At 43.2% G+C, this 26,578-nt stretch overlaps 1 protein-coding gene across 1 annotated transcript in view; it reads right to left on the reverse strand.

Annotated features, from left to right (window-relative positions):
* fgf11a (fibroblast growth factor 11a) overlaps positions 1-24,087 on the reverse strand; it is a 146,201-nt gene extending 122,114 nt beyond the window's left edge. Inside the window, exon 1 of the mRNA XM_085806192.1 lies at positions 23,643-24,087. Coding sequence (XP_085662318.1) covers positions 23,643-23,835 — 193 coding nt within the window. The 5' untranslated portion in view covers positions 23,836-24,087. The remainder of the gene's footprint in view (positions 1-23,642) is intronic.
* Positions 24,088-26,578: the final 2,491 nt, after the last annotated feature.

Raw genomic sequence — 26,578 nt, forward strand, 5'->3', positions numbered from 1 at the left:
TTCCAGAACAGAAATCTGAACAATGGATAAAGGCACTTTCAAAATTTTTGTTGACATATTAGAGTCAGAAGGGGATTTTGGATATCTCTTTTTATCACTCTGTAAATGAGAAAATACTGTCACCAGCCCTAAAAACCTCCAGAATATAGAACATAATAAAAGGTTTGGTGTCTGCAAGTGCTGCTGAAGTGGAGATTTCTAGTTCAGAGTCTGAGGAAAAACTAATTTTGAGAAAACGGCCTTTAAAGATTTGTATTGTAAAATTCCATATATTTTTACGATTTGTTGCTGATACAAAGGAAATTACCATTTTTGGAGCCCATTTCATTGTGCAGGAGAGCTGCACGGCACAGTATACCACAGCAGAATGCTAACTTTTGGTGGATTTGGGAGAAATAAGACAAACTGAAGTAAAATAACCACCTTAATATGGATTTTCTACCATTTCTTTCCACTAGTCTGAAAGATGACATGTTAAGGAAGCAAAATAGCTCAAAATCTCAAAATTGATCAGTGCACAAAAAATGTTTTTGCCTGTACTGGCTTGCCTTAAGACATTATGACTGAAGGAAGCTATAGGATGGGAAGCAGAAGGATGAGGCAGCACAGGTTCCAGCTCATGTGTGCATGTGACTACAGTCCAGGAACACAGTCAGGATCAGGATCTGGGATTCTCCATGTTTCTTTGTTTTCCCCGAGTGACTCTCTGCACGCAACCCTCGGTGCTTCCCTCCCTGAACTTCACACGTGTTCTAATGTAAACTGTGATCCACACATACTTCATCTTCCTATGTCACGTCCCTCTCTGACATAAGCACTCCCCAGCTCCCCGACTTACAGTAATCTAACATTTATACTTCTGCTGAAAGCCACACACACACACACAACACAACACAGCCCGACCCTGAGGGTGTGTGGGTGTGTGACTGAGCTGCTTAATATTTGAAGCTGGTGCGTCTAAGGCTCGAGTGTTCACTTTACCTTGACATGTAGTGGGAGGAGGCGTGCTCCACATGTACAAGTTCCGCCCATACGCTGCTGTGTGAAAGCTGTGCTTTAATGTGCCGCCGTCTGATGCAGCAGACTTGACGTGTCAGAGATGAGACTGGCAGATCTTTTCTCACTCAAGTCTAAATGTCGAGATGAATAATACGTTTTGACTTTAGTCCTCAGCCGACATCACTGGATTTTCTCTCTCAACTGCCTTAAAGTAATATCAGTGTTACGTTGGCTTACTGAGTAGATCTGATAGGATAATGATCACAGCTTTAGTTTCCAAATTAATACCTGCCCACGGAACTTGATGCTAGACACAGGTACAGGTTTCTTTAAAACATTTAAATAATAGATTGAGCTCGATATGACCTATGACCTCAAAGGCAAATAACACCAATTACTATGTAGATATTCTCCAACTTAGTCTACATGTTAGAGCTGTCAGAACGAACTTCGCTATTCCAACAGAATTCAAATTATTTAAAAAATGAGAATATTCGAAGATGGAAACTGGCGTTTTGCAACGACACAAATTAACATTGTGCGTCGCAAAGATCAGGATAGTAAACATGTTGATAAAACAAACTATTTTGTTGTTGTTTTTTGATTGCCCGTTTATCCGGCTGGGGCAGTGCTCCTACGTGTTCTCATACCACACGCACACCTTTTATTAAAGCAGAAGTAAGCGATCCGGTGGTTTTGGCTAACTTCCTGTCAGCCGATGGAGTTAGCAGCCCCCACCCTCGTCATGGATCTATTGGTCCTCGTCCCTACGTCACCACATTCACGCGTATCCCTTGGCTGCACACACAGAGAGGACCGCCCCTTTATGCCGTTCTCTCTCCTCATTGGATAAAGGTTGTAGGATACAAGGAAAGTTTTCTCCTCGGCTTACAGCAGAGCAGAGTGACTGACAGACCCGTGTTTCAGACCAAACACTCTATAGAAGTGATTGCTGTCGGAAGATAGAACTATTTAAGACTCATATTAACACAAACATTCCACTTACTTCTGCTTTAAATTATATTATATTTAATCATATTTCAATTTCCCTTCTTGTGGTTTTATATTGAATTGGTAAAACTTAAGTGTTTTACAATGCCCTCAAGTGGACGTGGGACGTAATTATAAGCTCATATAGGTATAATGAGCTAAAAAAAAAAAAAAAAAAAACATTACACATTTGAATTTGAATATTTAGCATAAGAAGCATTAGAGATTTGAATCTGATTTGTGGAGAAGATTGACAGACCTAGTACATGTACAGTAGCATTTCTATTTCCAAAGAAAAAGATGCAGAATAAGGGTGAGACAGAAACTCTACAAAGATGTATGTCACTTTGGGCTTATGTAACTTTGTTACTCATGTAATTTAGAGCTGACAGATAATTCACTAATTCAGATTTTTAGACCAAGTGAAATCAAATAAGACTTAACTGATCCCAGTACCCAGACAAGCTCAGAGACAAGGAAATAAATCAACAAAGTATTTTAATTAAATAATAAATTAAGAAGATCAAAGAGGAAATAGTAATAGTTTTTATTAGTATAAAACCTTAGATTGTGTAAATGAACCGTGCTTATCTTAGTGTATTGCAGCACTGTATAGAGGCAGGGCTCGCAAACTGACACAGACACAGATCTCACTCGGACTTAGAAGCACTGAGTTGTCACAGTCGATCATACAGTGTAACTCTGGATCTGTTCTCTGTCATTTTGCATGTCTGTGTTTTTTATAGTTTTACAGTTATGATGCTAACTGAGCTAGCTCCAGCAGACTCTTCACATTAAATCACATTGTCTTATATATGATTTTACAAAGGCTAGACTTGCTTCAAACTACACAAGAAAATATTATTCATAATTAAATATAACCTATTTCTATTAGCCTATTAACAACTATTACATCATCATGGTTACTATTTGCACCTTTTAGAATTTAAATTCCTACTTATATTAAATCCTCGACTGTATATTTTAAGCAATTAATACATAATGCATATATGTGAATGTGTTAGCATGTCTGTGTGACCGTGCGAAAGTGTGTGTGTGTGCGCGCCTGTGTGAGTGTGTACGCATTGACTAATGCAGAGATACTGTCATTGAGGGTACAAGGGCATCGCTAAAAGCCCTCTTTATGCAAATGGAGGGAAACGGAGATGACAGTGTGTATGTGTCACAGGCAGGACATATCTCATAATGATAACTTATCTCAGGCAGCAGATACGCCCGATATGGAATATGAGAGACACACAAAGTGAGTGTGCCTCCCCTGCTCTCCGCTTCACACACACACACGCACGCACACGCAATCTCCCTTCCTCTCCATCTCTCGGTTACATGGAGTGCTCATTAACAAATTTATTAATGGCCTCTTAATTATGTCTGCTTATCTTCTTCTAAAGCCCAGGCACTGCCCCCAGACTCCAATCTCAGCTTAGCTACACACACACACACTCAACACCGACGTGCACACACAGCATGTATATGTTTACTAAAACCTTTCTCACACCCCCTGTCTACATAACTTATGTGTGTGTCTTCTCCTAAGTGCCGAAATCTTCATTACAAACAAACACACACACACACACTGAATCACTGACTTTCAGACTAAATGATCTGATGAAGGCTCCTATGAGAGTCATGAATTGACTTAAGCCTCTTTCATTCTTTCTCTCCTCCTCCTCCTCCTCCTCCTCATCCCCCGTTCCTGATATAATTGAGCACTGCAGGTAGCTTCATCTTCCCCATGTCTGTCTTTATCTCCTCTGTTCTCCCTCCATCTTTTATCACTCCCTTCTCTCCCTCTATCAGTCCATCTTCTCCATGCCGCCCCTCTCCCTCCTCGCTTCCACCCACGCACCTTCTCTCCACTATATCCCTCCACCTCTCTATCACGCCATCTCTCCCTCGCCATTTTAGAGCTGCTTTTACTTCTTGATTCCTCTTCCCTATCTGTCCATCTCTCTCTTCTCTCTCTCTCTGGCTCTCCAAGATATTTGTGCTCCCTCCTTCGCCTTCTCACACCCATATCTCTCTCCGCCTACTCCCTTTCCTCGGCTCCTGCAACACACACAGTTAGTTTTCAATCAAAAAGACTGAAAGACATCAAATATTTAATCTTTTTTGGTCTCATATCGAATTCCTATAACTGTACATGAATTATGTTAAACAAGATTGGGTTCCTAAAAAAAAAAAATGTTTCTACTATTCTTAGGATGCAGAGTTTATGAAACACACATGCCAAAAAAAAAAGATAAATTGCTCACTGTTCACACAGTGTAACACACATACTCACACATAATAAACAGAGCAGTATGAACACACACTTTGCTCACTTGCACGTGCTTCCTGCCATTCTGCAATCTGGCTGGGATGACTAATGGCTGTCATTTAAATGAAAATGGTGCAAACAGCACACCCTCCCTTTTAACAGTGTGTGTGGCTTTTCTGTACCGTGTGATGACTGTGTAATCAAAAGCCCAGACGGTTTGGAGGGGGAACCCACTCTGCTGCTGCTGCTGGTTGCACTTCTGTATCTCCAAACCCAAATAGAGACGTCCTGATATCACAGTTAAAGCTCTCCAAAACTCCCTGGTTCAACGAGAGCTGACAAGAAGTCGATACTCTCCACAGGCTCCCACTTTGTGCAAGAGACACCTGCAAACCCAGACATGGCAAGCTGCAACTGAAATACACTTGTGTGTCCAGTTCATGCTCAGTGAAGTCACATGTACTGAGCTGGAGATACAGGAAAGAAAGAAAAACATGAGCCACATCATATCAATGTTACATGATTAAAATATAATATGATTTATAGACACACATGCCTCTTCCCTAGACCTCCTGACTTCTGGCATCACACTTCTATCTCTCTATCTCTCCATCCTCCTCCTCCTCGTCTTCCTCCTCCTCCTTTCTCTTGGTTACCTCTAGCTAGAGGTCAGACTTCAGTCTGTCCTTGTCTGCTCTAATCACACCATCTCCCAATTCACTTTTAGTCCTAGAGAGAGACAGAGAGGGGGTGGATGCTTCAATCCACACACACACACACACACACACACACACACACATTTCTCTATAAAAGTGCTATGTGAATTATTTACACGCACATTTGTTTGAATAAAATCAGCAGTTTCTTTTTTTTCACTTATTTTCCTTGTGGTGACTCAAATATTTGAGTGCATTCGCTTCTGTTTTTTTATGCAAATCATGATGTGTAAGGGCTGAATGGAAAAAGGCAAATGCTGATGAACTTTCTTCACAGACAGACTGCTGCTGTGCTGACAGTGGGAGATAAATATAAATGCATTTACACCACTTGGATGAAAACTGTGTCTTACGACAGCATACATTGTTTGTGGTGGTTGCAGCTGTAGTATAAAAAACTCCTTCTGCGACACAGGGAGGTACTGAAATGTTGCATGATAATGATTTACTTGCACATATGTGGATCTTCAAAACTTGCTGCTTCCAACTGAACCACAGTTTTATGGGGTTATTTTCGTCTCATTTATACCTGTAAATGCACAGAGGGTGATCTACAAATATTCCTTGGTTTGCACATGCGTTTTGCTATCCACAAATACAAATTTCGGTATTTGACGACTACCTCAATAATGCATTATAACCATACTTATGAGTTATAACGCAGTTATAGCACTGTATAACTATAGTTATAAACACTCATAAATGATCATAATGCTTTATAACAATAATCATAACACACTATAAAGCATTTTATCATGACTTAGAAGGTTAGGTATTATAATACGTTAGAATTGTTAGTAACTCGCTGACAATGCCCACATTTATAAAGCATTATAAATATAGTTATAATGTGATATTGACTTATAAACGTGTATAACTATCATTATAAACACTCATAAATCATCATAAGGCTTTATAACAATAAGCATAACACATTGTAGAGAATTATAACTCTACTATAATACTTGATCTTATAAGCCATGATAAAATGCTTTATGATGTGTTATGCTTATTGTTATAAAGTCTTATGATCATTTATGAGTGTTTATAACTATTGTTATACAGCGCTATAACTACATCATAATTCATTATAAGTATGGTTATAATGCATTATAGAGATAGGCGTCAAGTAAAGTGTTACCCAAATTTCTAATTTGTAATTATTATTTTGGTTTTTACACATACGTGTGTATATGAAAATATATTGTGTATTTGTAAATATATAATTTTCAAAAAAGCCATTTGTAAAATTGAAAATTCTATTTGTGACGTGTGATTCAGCATTTGTGGATCACCAATCACACACGCATCTCTTACCTCTAGCAATCTTCTTTGTTTGTTTTACTTCAGCTACCTGCCAACACTGCCCCCTACTGGTGAGGAGGGCGGGCCATTTGTGAATCACAAGCTGTTTGTGGATCTGTGTGGATCTCGACAAGAACGTCTCGAAAATACGTCACTGAGGAAAGAAATGTGTGTGTGTGATTGGTGATCCACAAATGCTGAATCACTCACACTGCAAACCAAGGAATATTTGTAGATCACCGTCTGTGCGTTTACAGGTATTAATGAGACAAAAATACCCCATATAGTTTATAGGTGCCACATGAACAGCGCTACCATGTGACGAGACACTGCCCTTGCTAGTCAAATTATATTCCCAGAGTTGTAAAATCCTTCCTTAGGGTATATAAATCTATGATAATCTATTCTGATCTGTTACTCTATGAAACTATTGTCTCAGTGAGACTTGAAGCAGCACCAACACCAAAGTCCACCCTGTTGTTTTAATGCAACACACACACACTTAAGAATAGGCCAATGTAAACACGCATTTGCATATGATTTCTGCCATTCTACAATCTGGCGCAGATGAGTCTTGGACTTCCGGTTTGGTCACGTGGGAGTAAGATGCAGGAACAGGGAGCTCCGACCTAAAATTGCTTGTAACTTCCTCTAAACCTAATCTTTGTTGCTTGAAAGCATTTTCAAAAGGTACTTGTCCTTTACCTACAAAAACAGACAATGAGCAAAAACAAACGTACTGCAGCGCCACCGACAACATTAAAGGTCCCATATTATGCTGTTTTTCAACTATTTCACATGGTTCTAAGTTGTCCTACCATAGTGTATTGTCCCCAAATCAATCTGCAGCTCTACATCTCAGCAATCTAAAAGTGTCTCTCCAGAGCTCTCCTGAGAACGAGCCATTTCTGTGTCTGCACCTTGAAATGCAAATAAGATGAAACCACGTCCACTCCACAGCTGTCACGGGGAGAGGGTGTGGTTTTCACTACAGGTACATGTGCTAATGTTGACATTGGGAATAGGGATGGGGTCGGGCATTGATTTCCGGAAAAAAAAAAAAAAAAAAGTTTCTGAGACTCTTATCTTGTCTGAAAAAATGTAAATGTCCCTTTTTTACTGTGGCAGAAGGAGATACATGGACTCCTACACCCATCAGAAAGTTCTGTGTGAAACTGTCAAATAAAAAAACAAGTGAAACTGAGGAGCAGCACAAACTGCACGGTGCGACTGATGAGAAGCTACCGGAGAATATTGACGTGGTTTTGCGCCGGGAGAGGAGACTTCCTCGTTTAGATCTCTCATTCCGTGATGAGGACCACTGCGCTGATGAGAAGCGGTATCATCCCAATATTCTCTGATCCGCGATTTCATTTTTAATGACAGGCGGCTGTTTTTCAGTCAATGATTCAAATCGATCATCTGGCGGCCGCGGTAACGACCGCTCCTCCCGTATCTACCGCTTCATGTGAAATGACGGACGGGGAGAGAGAGAGAGAGAGAGAGAGGAGGATGAGGGGGAGGGGGAGGGGGGCTCGCGACTGTCGCTGTTACGGAAATGCCTCACCGGGCGGAGCTCACGTTTCTCCAGACTGGCCCAGAGGGGGAGTATAAGGAAGTACCGGGAGGTGGAGTCACCTGAGTTCAGCGCATCCTGACGTCAAGTCTGCCAGCACTTCCAATTCGCCCGTTTGGAGACATGATCTCAAAAAAGTGTAGAAATCAATTAAGGGAGTGAACAGACTTTTTCCACCTCCAGGCGTCATAGAAAGGCCACGGGAACACATAGGACCACTACAAAACCTGTAGAAAGTGGATTTTGCATAATATGGGCCCTTTAAACACTATTGCTAGCTAGCAGCAACAACGAGTGATGACACCTTTATGAATCAGCAGGTAGAAGAACTGTCCAAACAACACACCAGTATCAGAGAAGACATTTCCGCGCCAATCAAGCAATCTGCCGGCCCCTTGCAAACCCCTGTGAACACAATGCCTGAGACTGAGACGCTTGGTGGCAACAGAATCCCTAGCAGGGAAGAATTTTGAAAAAGTAGTCACTGCAGACACAGAACAAAGGCTTAAAGCCTCAACTGCAGTTTAGCCAGGAATGCTGATGGAAGACTTAATCAAGGTTGTGGGCGTAGAAGCAAAAAGGTCATAAAAACTTAAAATGCAACATCCACATGCTATGTTTTCATTCTATCTTTCAATCCTTAACCTCATTCAAAGAATCATTTTAGTTCAGACTCAGAAATGATTTCCATCCATGCAGTCATAACTGAAACACATATATACATACATGACCAGCAGTGATGGGAATAATGGCGTTATTGATAATTGGTGTTACCAACGGCGCTACTTTTATCAGTAATGAGTAATCAAAAAAGTTACTGGGGGAGTGCAAGTAACTTGACATATTTGAGCAGTTTATAAAAAAGTAATGTAGTAATTACTTTCCCGGGTAATTAGTTACCTTTATAATGTAGTAAGTCAGTTTCTAAGTTACGTTTTAGGTAAAGTAATGCGTTATCCCTTACAGAAAAACCACATGAACTTCACTTGCGAAACAGGTGTGATTTTTCACATGTGAAAACATTTTGCACATGGGAATCATGTTATTTTCACATAGGAAACGTGTAAAACATGTTACCACATGTGGAAAATGAGTTCATATGTGATTCACATAAAACTGGGCCAAAAACACATTTCCCATGTGCAAATAACATGATTCCCTTGTGCAAAATTTTTCACATGTGAAGTTGTGGTTTTTCTAATTCCTTTTAAAGAAACATGCCTGTATGAAGAGGAGAGTGTAAAAAGGAAGCACACTGACCTCTCTGGTTGATTGCCTGTACAAGATACCACCAGCCTCAGTTGGCTCTCAAAATGAGTGGTGTGGAGGGCAAGTGAGAATGTATCCGACACCCACTCACTCCCTCTCCCTCTGCCACGGTGCTAAGATGGCGTCCTGCCACGGAGCCCGTGTCCTGGGTGAGGAGCAGCCGAAGCCCTGGCAGAGGCAGAGGGAGACTCGGTCCACAGCTGGTATCTAAAGGACGGCTTGCAAGAGGATCAGTGGAGAACGTACATGAGAATTACACAATCCCAACATGTTGGCGTGTGCAAAAGTGTGACAGACCTGTCTAATTGTGGTTCAGCTGCCTGAATCCAGCTTGTTCTCTGTCACATCCAATTTCAACCGCTGAGCAGCTCCACGTCTCTGTCGTGTCATCATTCTCCCTCCACTGTATCTTCTAGCGAGGATCTGTGCACCACCTTCTGCAAAACGCACTCAATTTGTGCTATGAACACTTCAGTCCTGTTGTTCCTGTGCCAGATCACGGCCTATCGGGCTGTTTCACTCTGACATGCTGCCCTATTCCATTGTGATGGAAGTAGTCTATTAAAGAGGAACTATGGCCACGTTTCCGATGTTTTGCTAACCCTCCCCTGGCCATGTGCATTTGTTTACAACGAAGACGGCGAAAAATCAATACATGGAGCTGTGGATAACATACAATGTTACAACGTGTCTATCTGTGTAGTCTTAACTGTCATAAACAGAAGATTACAGGTTACGGAGCGTGTTTTTGTTGCGGTGTGCAGAAACGAGAGCTGGGACACCGGGGCGTTGGCCAGGCACTACACTGATGGTGCAAGGTTGTTTTTTTAGCCATGAGACGCCAGGTGAAGGCAGAGAGCCTCTGTTCTCGCTGTAACAAGTCACGAGTCATGTAGTTAACTATCACAATTACTCCTGAGCTTTTTAATTAAGATACAAATGTAGCATAGCCCCGAGAAAAATCCTGCTTAGTTCATCTTTAAGTTTAAGATGTGATACTGTGCGATGCCGATACGGTGAGCCGCGATTTAAGAGTGTGACATGAATTTGTGATGAGAACCGACTTGAATAAGTTATATCATATGGTTTCATTATAAGGATTTAATGCTTCTGACCTCCATCGCAGCATGTCCTTAAATGGATTACATGAAACACAGCGAACATGAATACATATGTTAATATATCTACTTATTCACTGAACACGAATCAAAGGGGAGAGCGATAGATGTTCTGTAGATATTAGTCATCGTGGTAGACGGCATCATGGGTTTGAATCTGTCTTGTGACCTTTGTGAATGTCAGCGCCCGGCCGCCGCTCTACCCTGTCACTTACCACTTCAAAACGTCTAATAAAACTGAAATGGTTTCAAAATAATGATGATAAATATCTGTGAATGGCTGTCCTTCATGGCCCAACGACCTTAAGGGGCTTACAACGTCTCAACTTGCAAAGATTTCAAGCGGCGCTCCCTCCCCTCTCCATCTCTCTTCTGCCCTTTAGCCGCATGCCGCTGGTGTGATTCACACATCCACCATGAAACCATGAGCTTTCTAATTTGACGTAAATTAATGAAAATTATTTCAACCGACTCCCCACCAACCTACAGGACTTTGGTCTTGAGGATAAGTGGGACTGAGTGAGACCCTCGTGTCTCTTTTGATAGCTGTCAGCTGCTATGCTGCACGTAAAAACATAACATGAGCTCATGAGGAAAATGATCCTGAATATACACACGTTATACAGGCTGTAAATCCACTTTTTATGTTATAATCCTTTACATATCCCCCCCGAGGGAACTATGCTGCTTGTAAAAAGCCATAAACAGTTTTCTCACTCTCTCCTCTATTTTATATACAGTATAGGCTATATATATACAGTATACACACACACACACACACACACACACACACATACATATACAGTACATATAGTATTTATATTAGTGATTATAGATTTTCTTGCACGGTATTACGATTATTATGCATTAATTAATTTCACAACACTATGAATGTATAAAATCATATAGTCAAAATATAATGAGGCTACGTTACTAATTTTATATATGAAATATTTGAAGTATCTATTAATATAGGACCAAATGTTAATGCCCTAGGGGAATTTAAGTGTTAAATTTTATGTTTTTGTTCCGTGTGTCTTGCGCTGATCTGAGTTCCGATCTTTTGTGAAAAGTGATGGTATTTAGGAACCTTTACGATTAATTAATTGTGACGTTTAATACTACAATTATTTCTGAAAACAAGTAACTGTGACATTTCTAATAAAGAATTAAGGGGCCATGACCACCAAATCAGCCTTTTGTGCTTGTCAAAGTCACTTTTCTCACGCTGACCAATCCAAATCTAAGAGGGGGCGGGACAACAACAACAATCTGTGATACTCACTCAGCTGCTTTCTTGCTCGGTTCACTGTAGCTATATCATGAACCCACTTGTTTTGACGGTAGGCCTACCTGAGGGTCCACTGAATGCTGCCACTAATGCTATTTTGTATTTCTTATGCAAACTCAATGTTGTGTAGACCAACATTGTCGGGTCTAATGAAGGAAAATAGACGTGTCAGAGGACTGTTTCCTGTCTGTGAGACCCAAAACAGTAAACTGTTTTCCTGTCTGTAACAACATCTATTGCACGTCTGTCCGTCCTGGGTGAGGGATCCCTCCTCTGTTGCTCACCCTGAGGTTTCTCTGATTTTTCCTTGTTAAAAGGGTTTTCCATGGAGTTTTTCCTCAGTCGATGTGAGGGTCTAAGGACAGAGGATGTTGTTACGATGCCATGTAAAGCCCTTTGAGACAAAACTGTTTGTAAAAACGGGCTATACAAATAAAATTGCCTTGCCTTGCCAAAACCAGATCACTGAGGCTAAAGATGCTATGAAGCTCAAATGAGAGGAAGTGTGAGTTTAGCAAGGTCATCCCAACTGTCACTTTCACATTACACATGATTATCTAACATATTGTGACAAAAACTGTTATGTAAGTGGAGGCTGGAACTGAAAATAAAAATTATTTTGATATTTGGTCTAAAGTTTTATTTTATGATGAGCCCAAAAACAGAGTAAAGATAATTCAACATTCTTCTTGTCTTGATGTTACTGTAATTGTGATGTTATCTTGTGATAACAACCACATCGTGACTGCAAAATCATCCAACAAAACGAAAATTTGAAAAATAACATTTTCACTTGTCTAATAAGATGTTTAAACTTGGTGCTAGACCTAATGAATGGTTGCAAGTGCTTTCTCTGGCTGTCTGTCTCTATCTGCCTTTCCCTCCCTCTTTGCAGAATGGGAGTCTAATTGCATGATGGATAATTTAATGGTGGAGGTAAAGCCCCGGTTTAAAGGAACCTCTCTCATCAGCAGCCACAATCTCTCACTCTCCTGAGAGCACAGCAGACATTTCTTTAAGTACTGTACATATGCATGTGGATGGCTTTTCCTGCATATTTGTGTGTGTGTGTGTGTGTGTACTGGGGCTGGGGGAAGCTGCGCTCTGGCTTGTCTCCAGCTTTACAGATTGATAGCACATTAAAGTGAAGGACGCGTCACGCACCTGTGCTTGTGTACCACAGGGGGAACAACACACAGGTAGACAGGGTGCTGCAATCAGCAAGGTGCCCTGCACACACATAAACACACACACAAACACACACTGGGGAATTTACAGTGCATCTGACTCCTGTGTTGTATATTTTTCAAAGGGACCAAACACATGCCAAATCCTGACACAAAGAAAACATGTATGTGCCGTAGGTCCCGAGTCCACATCGCACCGTGCCCACAGGGGTTGATAGAGTAGAGAGTGTGCACCACCTCCCCTTTTATCATCCCTTTGCACGTGTGTGTGTGTGTGTGTGTATGTGTGTGTGTGTGTACAGCCGGTGTGAGAAAGTTGAGCAGCGGCAAATGTAAGCCTCATGCCTGTCGCTGTGATTCGCCACATTTCTCTTCAAAACCAAGAGAAACGGTTTGTGTTTGCATTTGTTTACACAGATTGTGTGCATGTACATTATGTGAACGCCCGCTCCGTCTCTATACAGTAACATAATGGACTCTGTCTCTATATGGTGGGAACTCTCGCCTCTCTGCTGTCTGTCTACAGACGCACGCGAGTTACATTATTCAGTGTTATTCATGTTCCGACTCGGTAGCGGCACTTAAAGCGCGGTAAATGCAGCGCGCATGTTTAAGAGCTGTAGATGCAGACAATCGGAGAAAAGAGAGATAGAGAATAAAATGACCGAATGCGATGGCAAAGACGAGGCACCCCGTGATCAGAGGCTGAGCGGTGGAGTTCCCGGTGTGTCCTGCCAAAACCTGGATCCGTTTACTGGAGTAAATTGTTTCTTTGTTTCAGCTGCTACTGTGTTTTCCCCTGCATCAGATGGATTTTTCTACCCTCCCTTTAACAACTGCAGATAAGTCCAACTAAAATGTGAAAAAGTGTTTAGTATTAATTGAGTTAGTATTGCACTTTCAGTTAAAGTTAAAAAACTGAAGCAGCAGAGGCTGAAATGTCCTGATTGCTGCTGAAACCTACATTGACCATGATGCATCTCTACACGGACCCTCCGCCTTCTCAGTGGGAGACACAGACTTTATATTCAAAATGTGCTATCTCCAACCCTGAAGAGTAAAATTATCTGATTTTAACTTTCCCCAGAACCACATTAGATATTAAACCTTTTCTTTTTCAGACTAAATGAAACTTCCCTGGGCGAGGAAATTTAATAATGTATCTAAAAAGACAAAGTGAGGATTATTCAGATTTCTGAGCCTTTGTCCCACAAAAAACATTAAATGTGTGAACTAAGATGTCATGTAATAAATTCAGAAGTGTCTTATTATCTGCATTTCGAAAATCACATTTCTTGGCGGACGCATGTCAATACCTAAATAAGTACATTTCTCTTTCAGTAACAGATTTCAGATCAGTTTCAAGGTAAGTGGAGTTTGATTTCAAGGTCACCCAAAAAATAAACGTCAAATTCTCCAATTTATCCAGCTTCACATCAGCCTCTTCCACAGCTGGAAATTCATTGACGGTGCTCACTTAATATAAAGTGTTTACATTTTACACAGAGCAACTGTCCCTATAATAAACCTCTGGAACAAGTGTAAAAATGTTTCTTTGCAATGTGGATCTAAAAGCCTTTGAAATTATAGTAGTTATAATTTTTGAAAGTAAAATCACAATTAGCTTACAAACTACAACTGAAATGCATGAAGTGTATTTCAGTGAGACACTAAACATGTCTGGTCGGTTTACGCTCATTAAAACTAACCAACCATCCAGTTTTACTGTTGCCAGCAGCTAATGATCTTCAATTATTCTACATTCTCAGGGCTAGAGCATTTGCATATTACTGAGACTGTGGTTTGTGGTGAGTCTCTGAAAGTTCAGACGAATAACTGTGATATTGCATATTCCTCCATGGCGCTGCTTGGTGAGTTATATCCATTTAATCACATCTTAAAGTTCATGTAATAAATATTTGTGCCGGGCACACTGACATACATTTGATCTTTCCAGTAACAGATGACTGCGAGGGCTGGGGGGGCCCTGCTGCAGTGCGCCGAGCCGAGCTGAGCTGTCGGTCCACAACACCTGTCGGTAAATCCTACACCACCCTTGGGTGCCACAGCGTCTGTGATCAAAGTAAATTAACACATAATCAGATACCGACGCAAGCAGGAAAGCACGCACTGCACACACGGACTTCTGCACACACGGACTTCTGCCCGCACGGACGCTTTAGTCTTGTGCATCACTCCTGTGTGTGTGTGTGTTTTGCGTTGTTGTGTATCTCTGTGTGCCGTGGCGTGCCTTTATGTCTTGTTCGGGATGTAGCCGGAGGCTTTCATGCTGTCTGTGTTTTCTAGACGTTTGTGTGTGTGTCTGTGTATGGTAACCCCCAATCTATGTGACACACGTCCATACAAACCATGTGACAAATTGATGGCGTATAAAACAGTAATGCAGGCTTTACTGTCCACAGCATGTTTATATTGCGAGTCAAACAATAGGCATTGATTAAAGGGACAGTGCACTCTTTCTGTGGGGATTTGTGACATTGAGGAAGGCAAGGTTGGGTTGAGGCAGGGGTGGGGCGTGGGGGTGGAGGGGTGCAAGATGCTGACTCGACGCTCGCTGGTCATTTGTTACTTGGGCTCTCAAGACGGTGAGTCCCAGCAGAGTGGAAATCGTCTGATGCAAAATAAGATGTTGAGTGCTGCTGGAGATAAATGCATACACACATAAGCATATTTGCATGCACGCTTCTCTATAGAGATGTGTGTGTGGTATAATCTCAGCTGGAGGTCATTTGAAGAGCAAAGTTTCCAGATCTGAACCCTCTTCGGCCTCGCTGCCCTGCTCCCGTTACACTTTGGTGTTCTCGGAGCCGTGCTGTGCCGTGCCGTGCCAAGAATGTGCCACACTGAGGCCAAGCAGCTCGCCTCATTCCTACCAGGGCACTGCAGCCTTCATAAACACAACCAGCCCAACACACACACAGTTCAGCTTCTTCACAAACAATCCTTTAGCTCACAATAAAGTACAGAAACAGAACACACACAAAGAGAAAGAGAAGCACATCCACCAGAAATATTCTATTTTGTCTGATAATGATGATTGATGCCCATCCAGAAAAGCTCCACAGCAAAACAAATGGTGGTCGGCTCCATAAATCAATTGGTTGGGAGGGGCGGCACTGAAAGCCCACATTGATCATCACGCGGGCCAAATGTTAGCATCTCCAAATCATTTATTCCGGGCACCATTTCATACACAACATCTGCCGCACTGGCAGAGACAGAGGGCAGAACCTGTTACAAAACAACAGAGGCCGCCGGCAGCCAGAGAAGCACCCACAGTGTGCGGCACGTGGCCATATATTTCTTTTGGGGGGTGATAGATGGGTCCAATCTATCACTGGGGGTTTGGTTATCTGTTACCACTTCAAATAGTGGAGTAGATCTTGTGGCAGAAGGTTATTTCTGCTGGGACGTCGGCCAGCACTGTTGCAGTTTTGAAAGAAAACTTCTCTTACGTGCTCCGGTGTTATCTGTGGAGGCTACGGAGCGGCCGACACTGAAGGGCCGGAGTCGGAGGAGATCGACTGCACTACAGAAACCATACTCATGTGCATCTTTTAGTAAGAAATGATGTAATGAAGCAACTTTGGCTGGCAGCGGGTTCATTTACTGGGTTTTACTGCACCGCTCTTCCTTCCTGCATCTTCACTGTACTGTTTCAAAGATGGCAGCCGCTTTTAACTCTGAACTCCAGGCTCATTCTGCTTTGTATTCACTCCTTTCATCTACCAGCTCATGGTACAGTCACCACATTATCCCTCAGCCAGGCATACTGTATATATTACTGTACTGTATATATTGTTTTTTTCCCCCAGAATATGTAACGCTTCTGTCAGCCGGCATGTAAGTGTTTCTATACATTGTGATTTTAATTAAAATAATTACATAGTGACATAATAATCTGTGAACCACATTAATAGGGCATGAAAATAAAGGAACAGTACCAATGGATTCAATAGACTCCACTCATTTGTTTTCATGTGTTGTGACAATTCATGCCTTGACAGATGAAAATAGAAACTAATGTGGGATTTTTTGCCCATAAAATCTGCATCATATGAAGGCATGCTGTGTTATGCTGTGCAGACACTGCATTTTCATTAATCTTGTAGTGTGCTGACTCAGAGACTCGTATTCTCATTGGACGTCCATGCAACAGGGAACCAGGGATTCAGTTTCATGCTGATAACAAAAGTGTCATTAAAAGAGAAAGGTTGCAAATATCAGAGAACAAGACGGACGAACCTGAAGATGACTAAAAGAGGCAGAAAATATTTAGAATGTCTTTTCTGCAGCAAAGTTCAGCCTCAAGTCAAATGTAGCCTTTAAACATTTAAAGTACTCCAGTAATAAAACTACTAAGAGTTTCTGACAGCAAACATGAAGACAATTTGAGTATGGAACAAAACTCAAAAATCTTTGATCAGACAGAAATTCCCTCAATCATCAGTGTCAGACTGTTGACCAACTTAACTGTGGCTACAATAAACTGCAGGTGTGGTGGCAGCCAACTGATCCGGCATCAGCCAGCATAAAAGAAACTGAAAGTCCAAAGAAAATTAAATGTATTAGAGCAGATTGTTTATGTGTTTTTAGATTTGAGTGTGCTCACAGGAAAATATTTGATTTTGTCAAAACTGTTCATGTGCAGCAGGAGGAGGAGATGCACTCACACCCCCTCTGTTTGTCTTATTTACAAAATATACTTAATATGATTTGCAATGTATTTAATATGCCAGAAACGAATATCAATCATCTCTGATTGATTAGCAGAAGTGATGTATCAATGACACTGCAAAAACTAAACTTTTTATGACAATAATTGATGTAAATTTCTCCTCAACCCAACCTAAACCTTTGTTCCCTCCATAAACACATGATGCATCTCACAGTCAGACTAAAAGGGAAAGATAATAACAGTAAAGTGAGAGATTCGAGTCCATACATTAGACGAGCGTCACACTGATGCTCTGATCCTTTAACAATAGAGCTACTGTTATGTAACGTGGCCGCAAAGTACCTCCAGTATCTCTGCCATTGTAGCATCCAGTGACTAAGTGACTGGCCCAAAGACAAGATGATTAGACACGGGGGGGGGGGGGGTGTACAGCGGGCAAAGAGAGACAGGCAGACACAGGGGGGAGAGAGAGAGAGAGAGAGAGAGAGGGAGACGGTTATAAGAAAGCCAGATGTCCTTGAGAAGATAAGTGTGGCAAGGGGACAGGGTGATCAAAGCTGTGAAGAGGAGGTGAGACAGAGGGAGGAGGAGGAGGAGGACAGTCACTGGATGGACTGAGAGGAAGGAGAGAGAGCTGATAAAAAGAAGAGAGGAGGAAAGAAAGAAGGAAAGAAAGAGAGAGGGAGGGAGAGAAATATAGTCCTCCCTGGTGTGGCCTGTCCGGTCTATGAGGCAGTAAATCGCCCCGGTTCAATGTGTGCTCTCCAAATGCTGCCGCACATTATTGATAAATCAGTGTGTGTTAATGAGAGGAGCTGATGTGGCCTGATGAATCACAGCACAACAATGAGCCCCGGCACACACACACACACACACACTTACACGCTCCCAACCTCAGAGTCTGGCCGCGGTGCGTGCGTGCGCTGACTACTGTCACACTGTCATTTGTCGTTTGCCTCCGACACAAACGTGCACATATTTTCTCCCTCTCTCGCTAACACACACTCACACACACAAACCAATTTGCGGTAGCTGGATGAACACTTGGCCCCCGCGCTGCAGTAACAACTCCAAGTGTTATTCTATCCTGTTAACAGAAGAGAGGAGGGCTTCCACAGCCGCTCCAGCAGGGAGTCAGAGGACTACACAAGCTATTTTGGTTTTTGCTTTGATATCCAATAGCGGCTTAACATCCTCATTAGATCGTATCAGCACCATACACACACACACACACACACACACACACACACACACATAAACACAAAGCCGGAGCAAAATTATCTCTCTCCCACACTCCCCACCTAGATTATCACACAATCCCATCATTTGTTTGTGTGTTTTGTGTGCCATGGTGAAAGTGTGTGGGTGTGTTTTTGCGTGTTGGGTAATTACTAGGGTTGCAAAATTCTGGGAATTTTCAAAGTTGGAAACTTTCCATGGGAATTAACAGGAATATATGGGAATAAGCGGGAATAAATAAATTTACAAAATTGAAGGTTGGCCCTCAACAGGGAACTTAAATATAGTTGGGGAAAATATATTGTAGCATAATCTTGGCTAAAACAACCAGATTTAAGTATACTTGTACACTTGAATATCTATGCTATTCCTCAATCACATGCACACAGCACACTGCTTACTGCAGGGCTGTTGAGGCTCTTTCCCAACATTTATGTTTTTGTTGTTCAGTAAAAGAATTGAAATTAGTTGAAATGTCATGTTTTTTAATTGAATTGCATGTATGTCTGCTTATGACAAAACAAGATATTTACATTTATGTTTGTATATGATACAGTTTGTTTAAATTACCCCCAATGTCCAGTTCATTCCCATAAATTCCCAATAATTCCCATAAATTCCCATAATTTCCATGGAAAGTTTCCAATTTGGTATATTTCCAAAATTCCCCAGCTTGACTTCCCATGGAAAGTTTACCGGAAATTTACTGGAATTTTTCCACTCCTTTGCAACCTTTGTGTCTTCTGCACTTGAACGTGCGTCGGCGAAGGTTGGTGCGCCTGCGACTGGTGGTGTGTGCGTTTGTGCAGGGGCAAGCTGACCTTGTTATAAGCTGAGTGGGCTGTAGTGCTGGGGCATCATTAGTATGGGTTAGGTGAGGGTTAGAGGGTGTGTGTGTATGTGTGTGTGTGTGAGTAAAGGTGAGTGGGGTGACAGAGTAGGGAGAGATGGGGGATGACAGTGGAAGAGAGGACATAAGAGGGAGAGGTATGTGGGTCAGGCCAGGACACACAAACACACGTTAACCCCCCTCCCCATCACTTGGAGCCATAGAGGACACACACACACTCTCACATAAACACACACATTAGTTCTTTAGTTCAGCTCCTCCCCTGTCACAATAGCCTCGAATGGCCTTCAACAGTACAAAGGGAACCTGAACTATCCGGTCACAATGCACTCACACACCAGCAGGCAGTGTTGTTGAATGATAACATCAACGCACACATACACACACAGTGACACACTGTGGATTTGAGGTGCCATTAGTTTATCTGTGGAAAGTATCACAACATACCGGTCTGTAAATAGAGTGACCGGATTTTTAAATCTGAGTCACAGGACTGTGTGTGAGCCGGAACGGGTTCAGGTCAAGGATGTTTCATTCTTACTGAAGATTGTTGTTGAGTTATCTTCCTATTATCAAAAAGGATGCGTGAGTGTTCACTGAAATGTTTCAAACATACTCTTGACATTGTTTTTCCAATCAATTTTCAAAAATTGTCAATGTGACAGGATGGCATACAGTTGTATTTACAGGTGCAACTCAATACATTTGAATATCATGGAAAAGTCCATTTGAGAGTCCAAGTAGTCAAATAGCCTCAACCAAGTATTGAATGCATATAGATGGAAATATCTTCAAAAAGGTCAATATTTCCATATTTAAAATGTTTTTTGTTTTTTTTAATTGATCTTTAGTAATATTCAAATTGTTTGAGATACAGAATTTCAGGTCTTCATTAAATGTAAGCTGTTACAATTAAAATAAATCAAATAAATAAAGACATGAAATGTTTCATTCTGTGTGTTATGGATCTAAATAATGTATTAGTTTCACTTTTTGAATTGAATTACTGACATAAATACACTTTTCCATGATATTCTAATTTATTGAGTTGCACCTGTAATTGAAACCCAGTGAGTGTGTATTTCATCATCTCTTCCTCAGATGTGGCATTTTTGATACACAGACTTCTGGTCTCCTCCCTGTTGTCATTTTTCATTCAGACAGTCTACAGTATGTTACTTTGAATGGGAGTTGCAGAAGCTAAAAACATGCAAATGGATACCAGTGAAATCTATTTACTAGCAGCATTCAGTAGAAACAAGCAGAAGCTGTCACTGTCGTTTAAGAAAGAGGAGGGATGCGTAAAGCTGGTACATGATAATAATGGCAGTACTGGGAACATTCAACCAGCCCCAGTGACATAGTTACTTACTTCTGATTTTGATTCTGAACAACGGAAAACGGAAAAAACAATAAAACCACAAGGGAAGTCATATTACAACTGATATCCGTTTGGTGTTACACCACTGACCTAGAAAGCTGCTGGTCCACTATTGGTTTTCCATCAGTGTGACCATACTGTTTGGTGCCACTGGACGTTTCTCAGCCTGCTGCCTTGGCCGTACCTGTATGCTGTTGTGGATGTCATTATGATGTTTGAGCAAGATGCTGCTGCAATAATGATGGACGACGGCTGCATTTTAATACTGACAATGCTACTTGTTATGTAAATCAATTCAAATGCGGTATTGCAATATAAATCATAACCCAGTTAGTGCTGATGCTTTTGAGACCCTTTCTAATTAAATCTAGTTTAAACCAACATACTTATGTATATGGCCTAGTACTTCCACCGTGGAACTGTCCTAATGACAGTTGACTGTCATGATGGGACTTCCCATATTGTCCAACTATGCAATAGCATCACCTGCAATCAGTTATTGTGGTAAAATAGCCGTTGGTCTATAGTTACAATTTGTTGCTTAAATCATATTATCCCTGTTCAGAAATTTAGAAAATCCAAAGTCAACAGTAACCTACAAAAGGCAAACGGAGCCAGAAGGAAACCAATGGAAGACAATTGGGCACCATTAGAAAACAATGTGAAACAACCAAAATAAGAGTCGGAGCAAAAGACTGTAAGGCTACAGGATGCAAAATAAGCCAATAGAAGCCAAATGATGCCAGTAGAAACAATGGAGGCCAGCTGGAGGCAACGTGAAGGCAAGCTATAAGCAGGCCACTCTGAAGTCCTGCCAGGAGGAGGAAGAGGAGGAGGAGGAGGAAGAAGAGGAGGAGGTGGAGGCTCAGGAATATTCTAGCAGTTTATTCCTGGCCAGGGGTCAACTGTGGCCTCGGGCTGGAGGGAGGAGAGGGAGGAGGAAACACACACACCAAGAGTGTACACACTCGCATACACCAGCTACTGCACACACACACACACTAGTGTCCAGGGGTCAATAGTGTCCTCCATATGCTGAACACACACAACCGCACATGCACAAACTCCTTGAGGGAATGAGGAAGACGCACTCTGCCACACACAGGACTGAACACAGAGCCCAGTGATGGTCAGTGCCTTGGATGGTGATGCGTCTCTAACCACAGCCTCTACACCTGTCCCCATCGTTATCACTATAAATCCATAAGGGCGCGAGAAGCACTGAACCCATTAGGGTGAAAATGGTTTCAAACAATGGGCGTGTGGCACGTGTGGCCTTTTTCCCAAAGAGCTGGCACCGCCGCGACCCGTCCCACATATTTTACAACCGTAATTACAACATAGAGAGAGCCAGCCTCTACGGCAGATGCTGCTTCCCACGTTAGAGGTTCCCCACGTAATTATCATGATGAACTTGGCTCACCGGGGCAATAAATATATCGCTGGACACACACACATACAAACACATTTGCACGGACGTTAAAAGGACACACTGACTGTGTGTTCTGTATAGGCAGGTGTGGGAAAAGGAGCAGACATGTATGTACTGTGGTGAGGTGAGGACAAGTTCATTCAGGGGACACACAAATGAGGATAACGTGGCCCAAGACAACTTAGAAATGGTGGACTACATCGCAACCAGAACAACAACGTCTTTTAAAAAAGGGGAGGAAAGAATGCATGACTTAAAAAAAAATAGAAAAGAAAAGATGAAACAGCAAAAAAAACTGCAATAAAATCAAATAAAGCTTTTTTGTGCAAAAAAAGCCAATTATAAATGAACTATTATCTATTATTATGCAATCATTTACAACAAATCTTAGTCCCAAAGTGCTCTGGCCGGCAAAAGGACATTTTGTACGTGGACCTTTGGTCAGCTCCACATTGTGTTTGTGTGTGTGTGTGTGTGTGTTGGTCCCCTGCCTGTCGATATCTAAATATAGATATGCATTTCAAAACAGAGCCAAACGGTTTCATTAAGTCCACAGAACTTCTTAAGAGCTATATTATTGTAGAACATCAACGGCGCAGGGGATTCAATATTCACTTTATCTTTGGCTCATAATGTCAAGAACCATATGCAGCACAGACACTCCCAGCCACACAAATCAACTCTCATTGTCTCATTTAGCTTCAATGAATAATTTTGCAATTACATTTAACATGCAAACACACAAGATGAATTAGGCCGCGCTGTGTTCCACTTGCCTTGAGGGAAGCACAGGGAGAGTAATGGCTCCCAGAATCACAAATGAGGCGCCTCTTGACATTTTTATATCGCGGTAAATCACCGTATGTATGAGGGGGAAATTCGTTGTGTGCTTACAGATTACCGGCTCGTGTGTGAGTGTGTGAACGTGTTGACATGCACCTAAACAAAGTCATCAGCAACCGAACAGGGTCCCACCTCTAGTCCACTGGTGCAGCTCAGCTCTGTGTGTATTAAAGCTGGAAATGTACTCTATTTCCTGTGCCACAGTAAATACAGGACATGTTGTGTAAAGCTACCAGGAAGATGGACTGGGATGTTTCCCAGATTCAGATTAAGTCCTGAACGAGAAATTACAAGCTGTGGATGTTCTGTATTGAGGCTTTACAGTGGAGGATTAATCTGTAGTCTGGCAAGTCAACCATCAAAATCCAGTTATCCAGCGCGGGCAGAAAACGGAGCAGAGAAGAAGAGGAGATGAAGAGGGTGAAGGGAGGAAGGGGGGGGGGCAGGACGGCCTGCCGGGACTCACCTGGTCTTTTCTCCATTTTTCTCCCTCGACTGCCACATAGTCGAACCTTGGATATTAATATGAGGATTTGCTTCTGGCAGAGCGACTTGTTGCTCTTGGGGCAGGGTTTGCGCTTGCTGGCGATCTGCCGGTTTGCCTGGGGGTCCTTGACCTCCCTGCGCTGGCGAATGAGGGAGCTGGCGAGAGCGGCCATCTTCCCAGCGCCGACCCTGTCGCCGCCGCCTCACCGGTCGCCGGCGGTTCGGTGGCGCCCGGGTGTCGGGGGGTACCGTGGGCCACCCCCCTGCCCGCTCACCCAGGGCGACGGAGCACCACTGAGGGAGGGGTGCAGAGCTGAGGAGGGGGCTTCCGAGGATGGAGCGGGGCCCGGCGGGGAGGAGGGCAGAAAAAGAGAGAGGAGGGGAGGGGGGGGCGGAGTGGAGGAGGGTGGATCCCTCAGAGGCCCACCCCAAAACAGGCAGCTGTCGTCGCTTTGTGGACGGAGGAGCGCTGGCCTTTAAATGTTCTGGCTGGGGGGTCAGGTTCAGGTGAGGCGAGGAGGTGTCGCTGCTCCTCTGTTGGGACGAGTCATGGTACCATCCACTGTAGTCAGTGTCCCCTCAAAGCCTCCGTCCCGGTCGCCCTCTTCCTGGGAAGTTTGACTCAATCCCGTCCCAGAAGGTTCAGCAACTGAGCCATTCGTCGCATTGTGAAACCCAACCCCAACAAAAAAAAAAAAATCACATTTAGTCCTCTTAACCCGCTCAGTCCTGCAGATCAGAAACCTCAATCTGATTCGGCGGGATGAAAAAAGAAAAAAAAAACGTCCACTGAAACAAACAACTCACCCCCCAAAAAATAAGAGGAGCAACGCTGTCGGGACACACTGCAGCGCCTCCTCCTCCTGTTCCTCACCTGTGAAATTTCTCCATCCGAAACAACAACAGCGTCGGGGCAGGAAGAGAAGTAGCAGAAGAAGAAGAAGTGGGGACCGTCCGACCTGAGGTATCAGCTCCTCGAGCTGGGACGAGGACGGAGGGATGCGGAGGACGGACGCTGCCGGACCGAGTGCGGCTTGTTCCCTTGCTGTCTCTCAGGCTCTCCTGGCATCACCCGCTACCCTGAGAGGAGAAGAGAAGCAGACAGAGGCTTTGATAAATCCAGCCGTTTCCCACAGACAGAGGTGACATTCATGAACGAGAGAGCGCGGGGATAGAGAGACGGGGACAGTGGATAGAAAGAGAGAGAGAGGGAGAGAGGGAGGGAGTGCGGTGAGTCTATCTGTCCCCCCTGTCGGATCGTGGCTCTCCAACTCTCTCGGCAGCGCGCAACACCACAGCAGAGCGCAGCGCTGTGTCCTTCAGCCACGCATGCCACCTCGCAGTTGGGAGAAGGAGGGATGAATGAATGGAGGGAGACAGAGAGGGAGAGGAGAGAAGAGGAGGGGAGGTGAAGGAGGGGTGGGGGGGGGGGGTGCTGGCAGGTAGCCATGCCTTACGGTAGACGCTGCGCTGCTCATGTGAGAGAGAGTCTCCACCGGTGGGTGACAGGCGTCCGCTCCGTTTCTGTTGAGTCCAGCTGCACAGTGTGTGTGTGTGTCCGTGTGTAAAGTGTGTGTGTGTCCACAACAAGGCACCTCTCAGCTCCAGCACACACATGTGAGAGTGTGTGCACATGTGTGTGTGTGAGGAGGAGGCAGCACAGTGTGAAGGTGTATGGGTGTGAGGGTGTGTGACAGAGGCGGCATGTATGTGTGTAAGTGAGTGTGTTGGTGTGTGTGAGACTCTCCTGCTTCTCCCTGTTCACAGTGCATTACCGAGCGAGCGCTGGCAGCGTGCTCCACACGCTCTCTATCTCTCTCCCTCCCTCTCCCTCTCTCTCTCTCACACAGACACACACTCCCTCACTCTCTCTTCCTCTTTCTCTCTCTCTCTCTCTCTCTCTCTCAAGTCTATTTCCCTAAACCCTCCCCTTTGCTCTTCTCTCTCCCTCCCTTTTCTCCTCCCCCTCTGTCACTCAAATTCCTCCTTCCGATGTCAGTGATCGAGTCCTCCTCCTCCTCCTCCTCCTCAGTCTCCCCTATTTTCTCCATCACCTCTGAGCCGTACAGGTCCAGGCTGAGCTGGGCCGGGCCGGGCCGAGCTGGGTCTGGGGTGCTCCCCCTCCACCGCCCCCCCTCCCCCCTCGCTCTCCCGTCCCTCTGATGTGATGTTGTCTTAAAGAGACAAACTGAGCGAGGTTGTCATTGTTGTTCTCTCAGCTATGACAAGGACGTATAGATGCCGTGACACAGTCTGAGTCAGTCGGGACCTTGCGTCACTGCCGTCATGTCGCCCATGCATCTGTTAACACATGACTCACACACACACACACACACACACACACACACACACACTATAACATACACTGCACATAGAGTACATGATCCAGTCCAACGGAGCAGAAAACTAGAGATCAGATTATGTGAACGACTTTCTTTGGATTCAAAACTAGAAGTGTCTGCATCTGAGTTGTGGATAACAATCCCTGTGCTTTACTTCACATGCAATGTATAAATGTGAAAACACATGTGTTGCCCTACACAAGCAGGTTGTTGAACAAGCAACCAAACAATATTCAGCAGGATAAGGTGAGCTGTTCAGCTACAGCACATTTAAACGTACAATGTCACTGTGATTCATTTAGATGCTGGTGTGGTTCTTATCTTCAATACCACTAACAGATGCACCATGCCCCTCCAGCACTTGAGACAGAAAAGAAGCTTTTATCATTCTTTTACATACTTTGATTAATAAAAACATGCACTAATTTAAAGCAGAAGTAAGCGGAATGTTTGTGTTAATATAAGTCTTAAATAGTTCTATCTTCCGACAGCAATCACTTCTATAGAGTGTTTGGTCTGAAACACGGGTCTGTCAGTCACTCTGCTCTGCTGTAAGCCGAGGAGAAAACTTTCC

The sequence above is a fragment of the Trachurus japonicus genome, chromosome 18, assembly GCF_045865225.1.
Source record: "Trachurus japonicus isolate A0001 chromosome 18, Traja_1.0".
NCBI classification, from domain to species: Eukaryota; Metazoa; Chordata; class Actinopteri; order Carangiformes; family Carangidae; genus Trachurus; species Trachurus japonicus.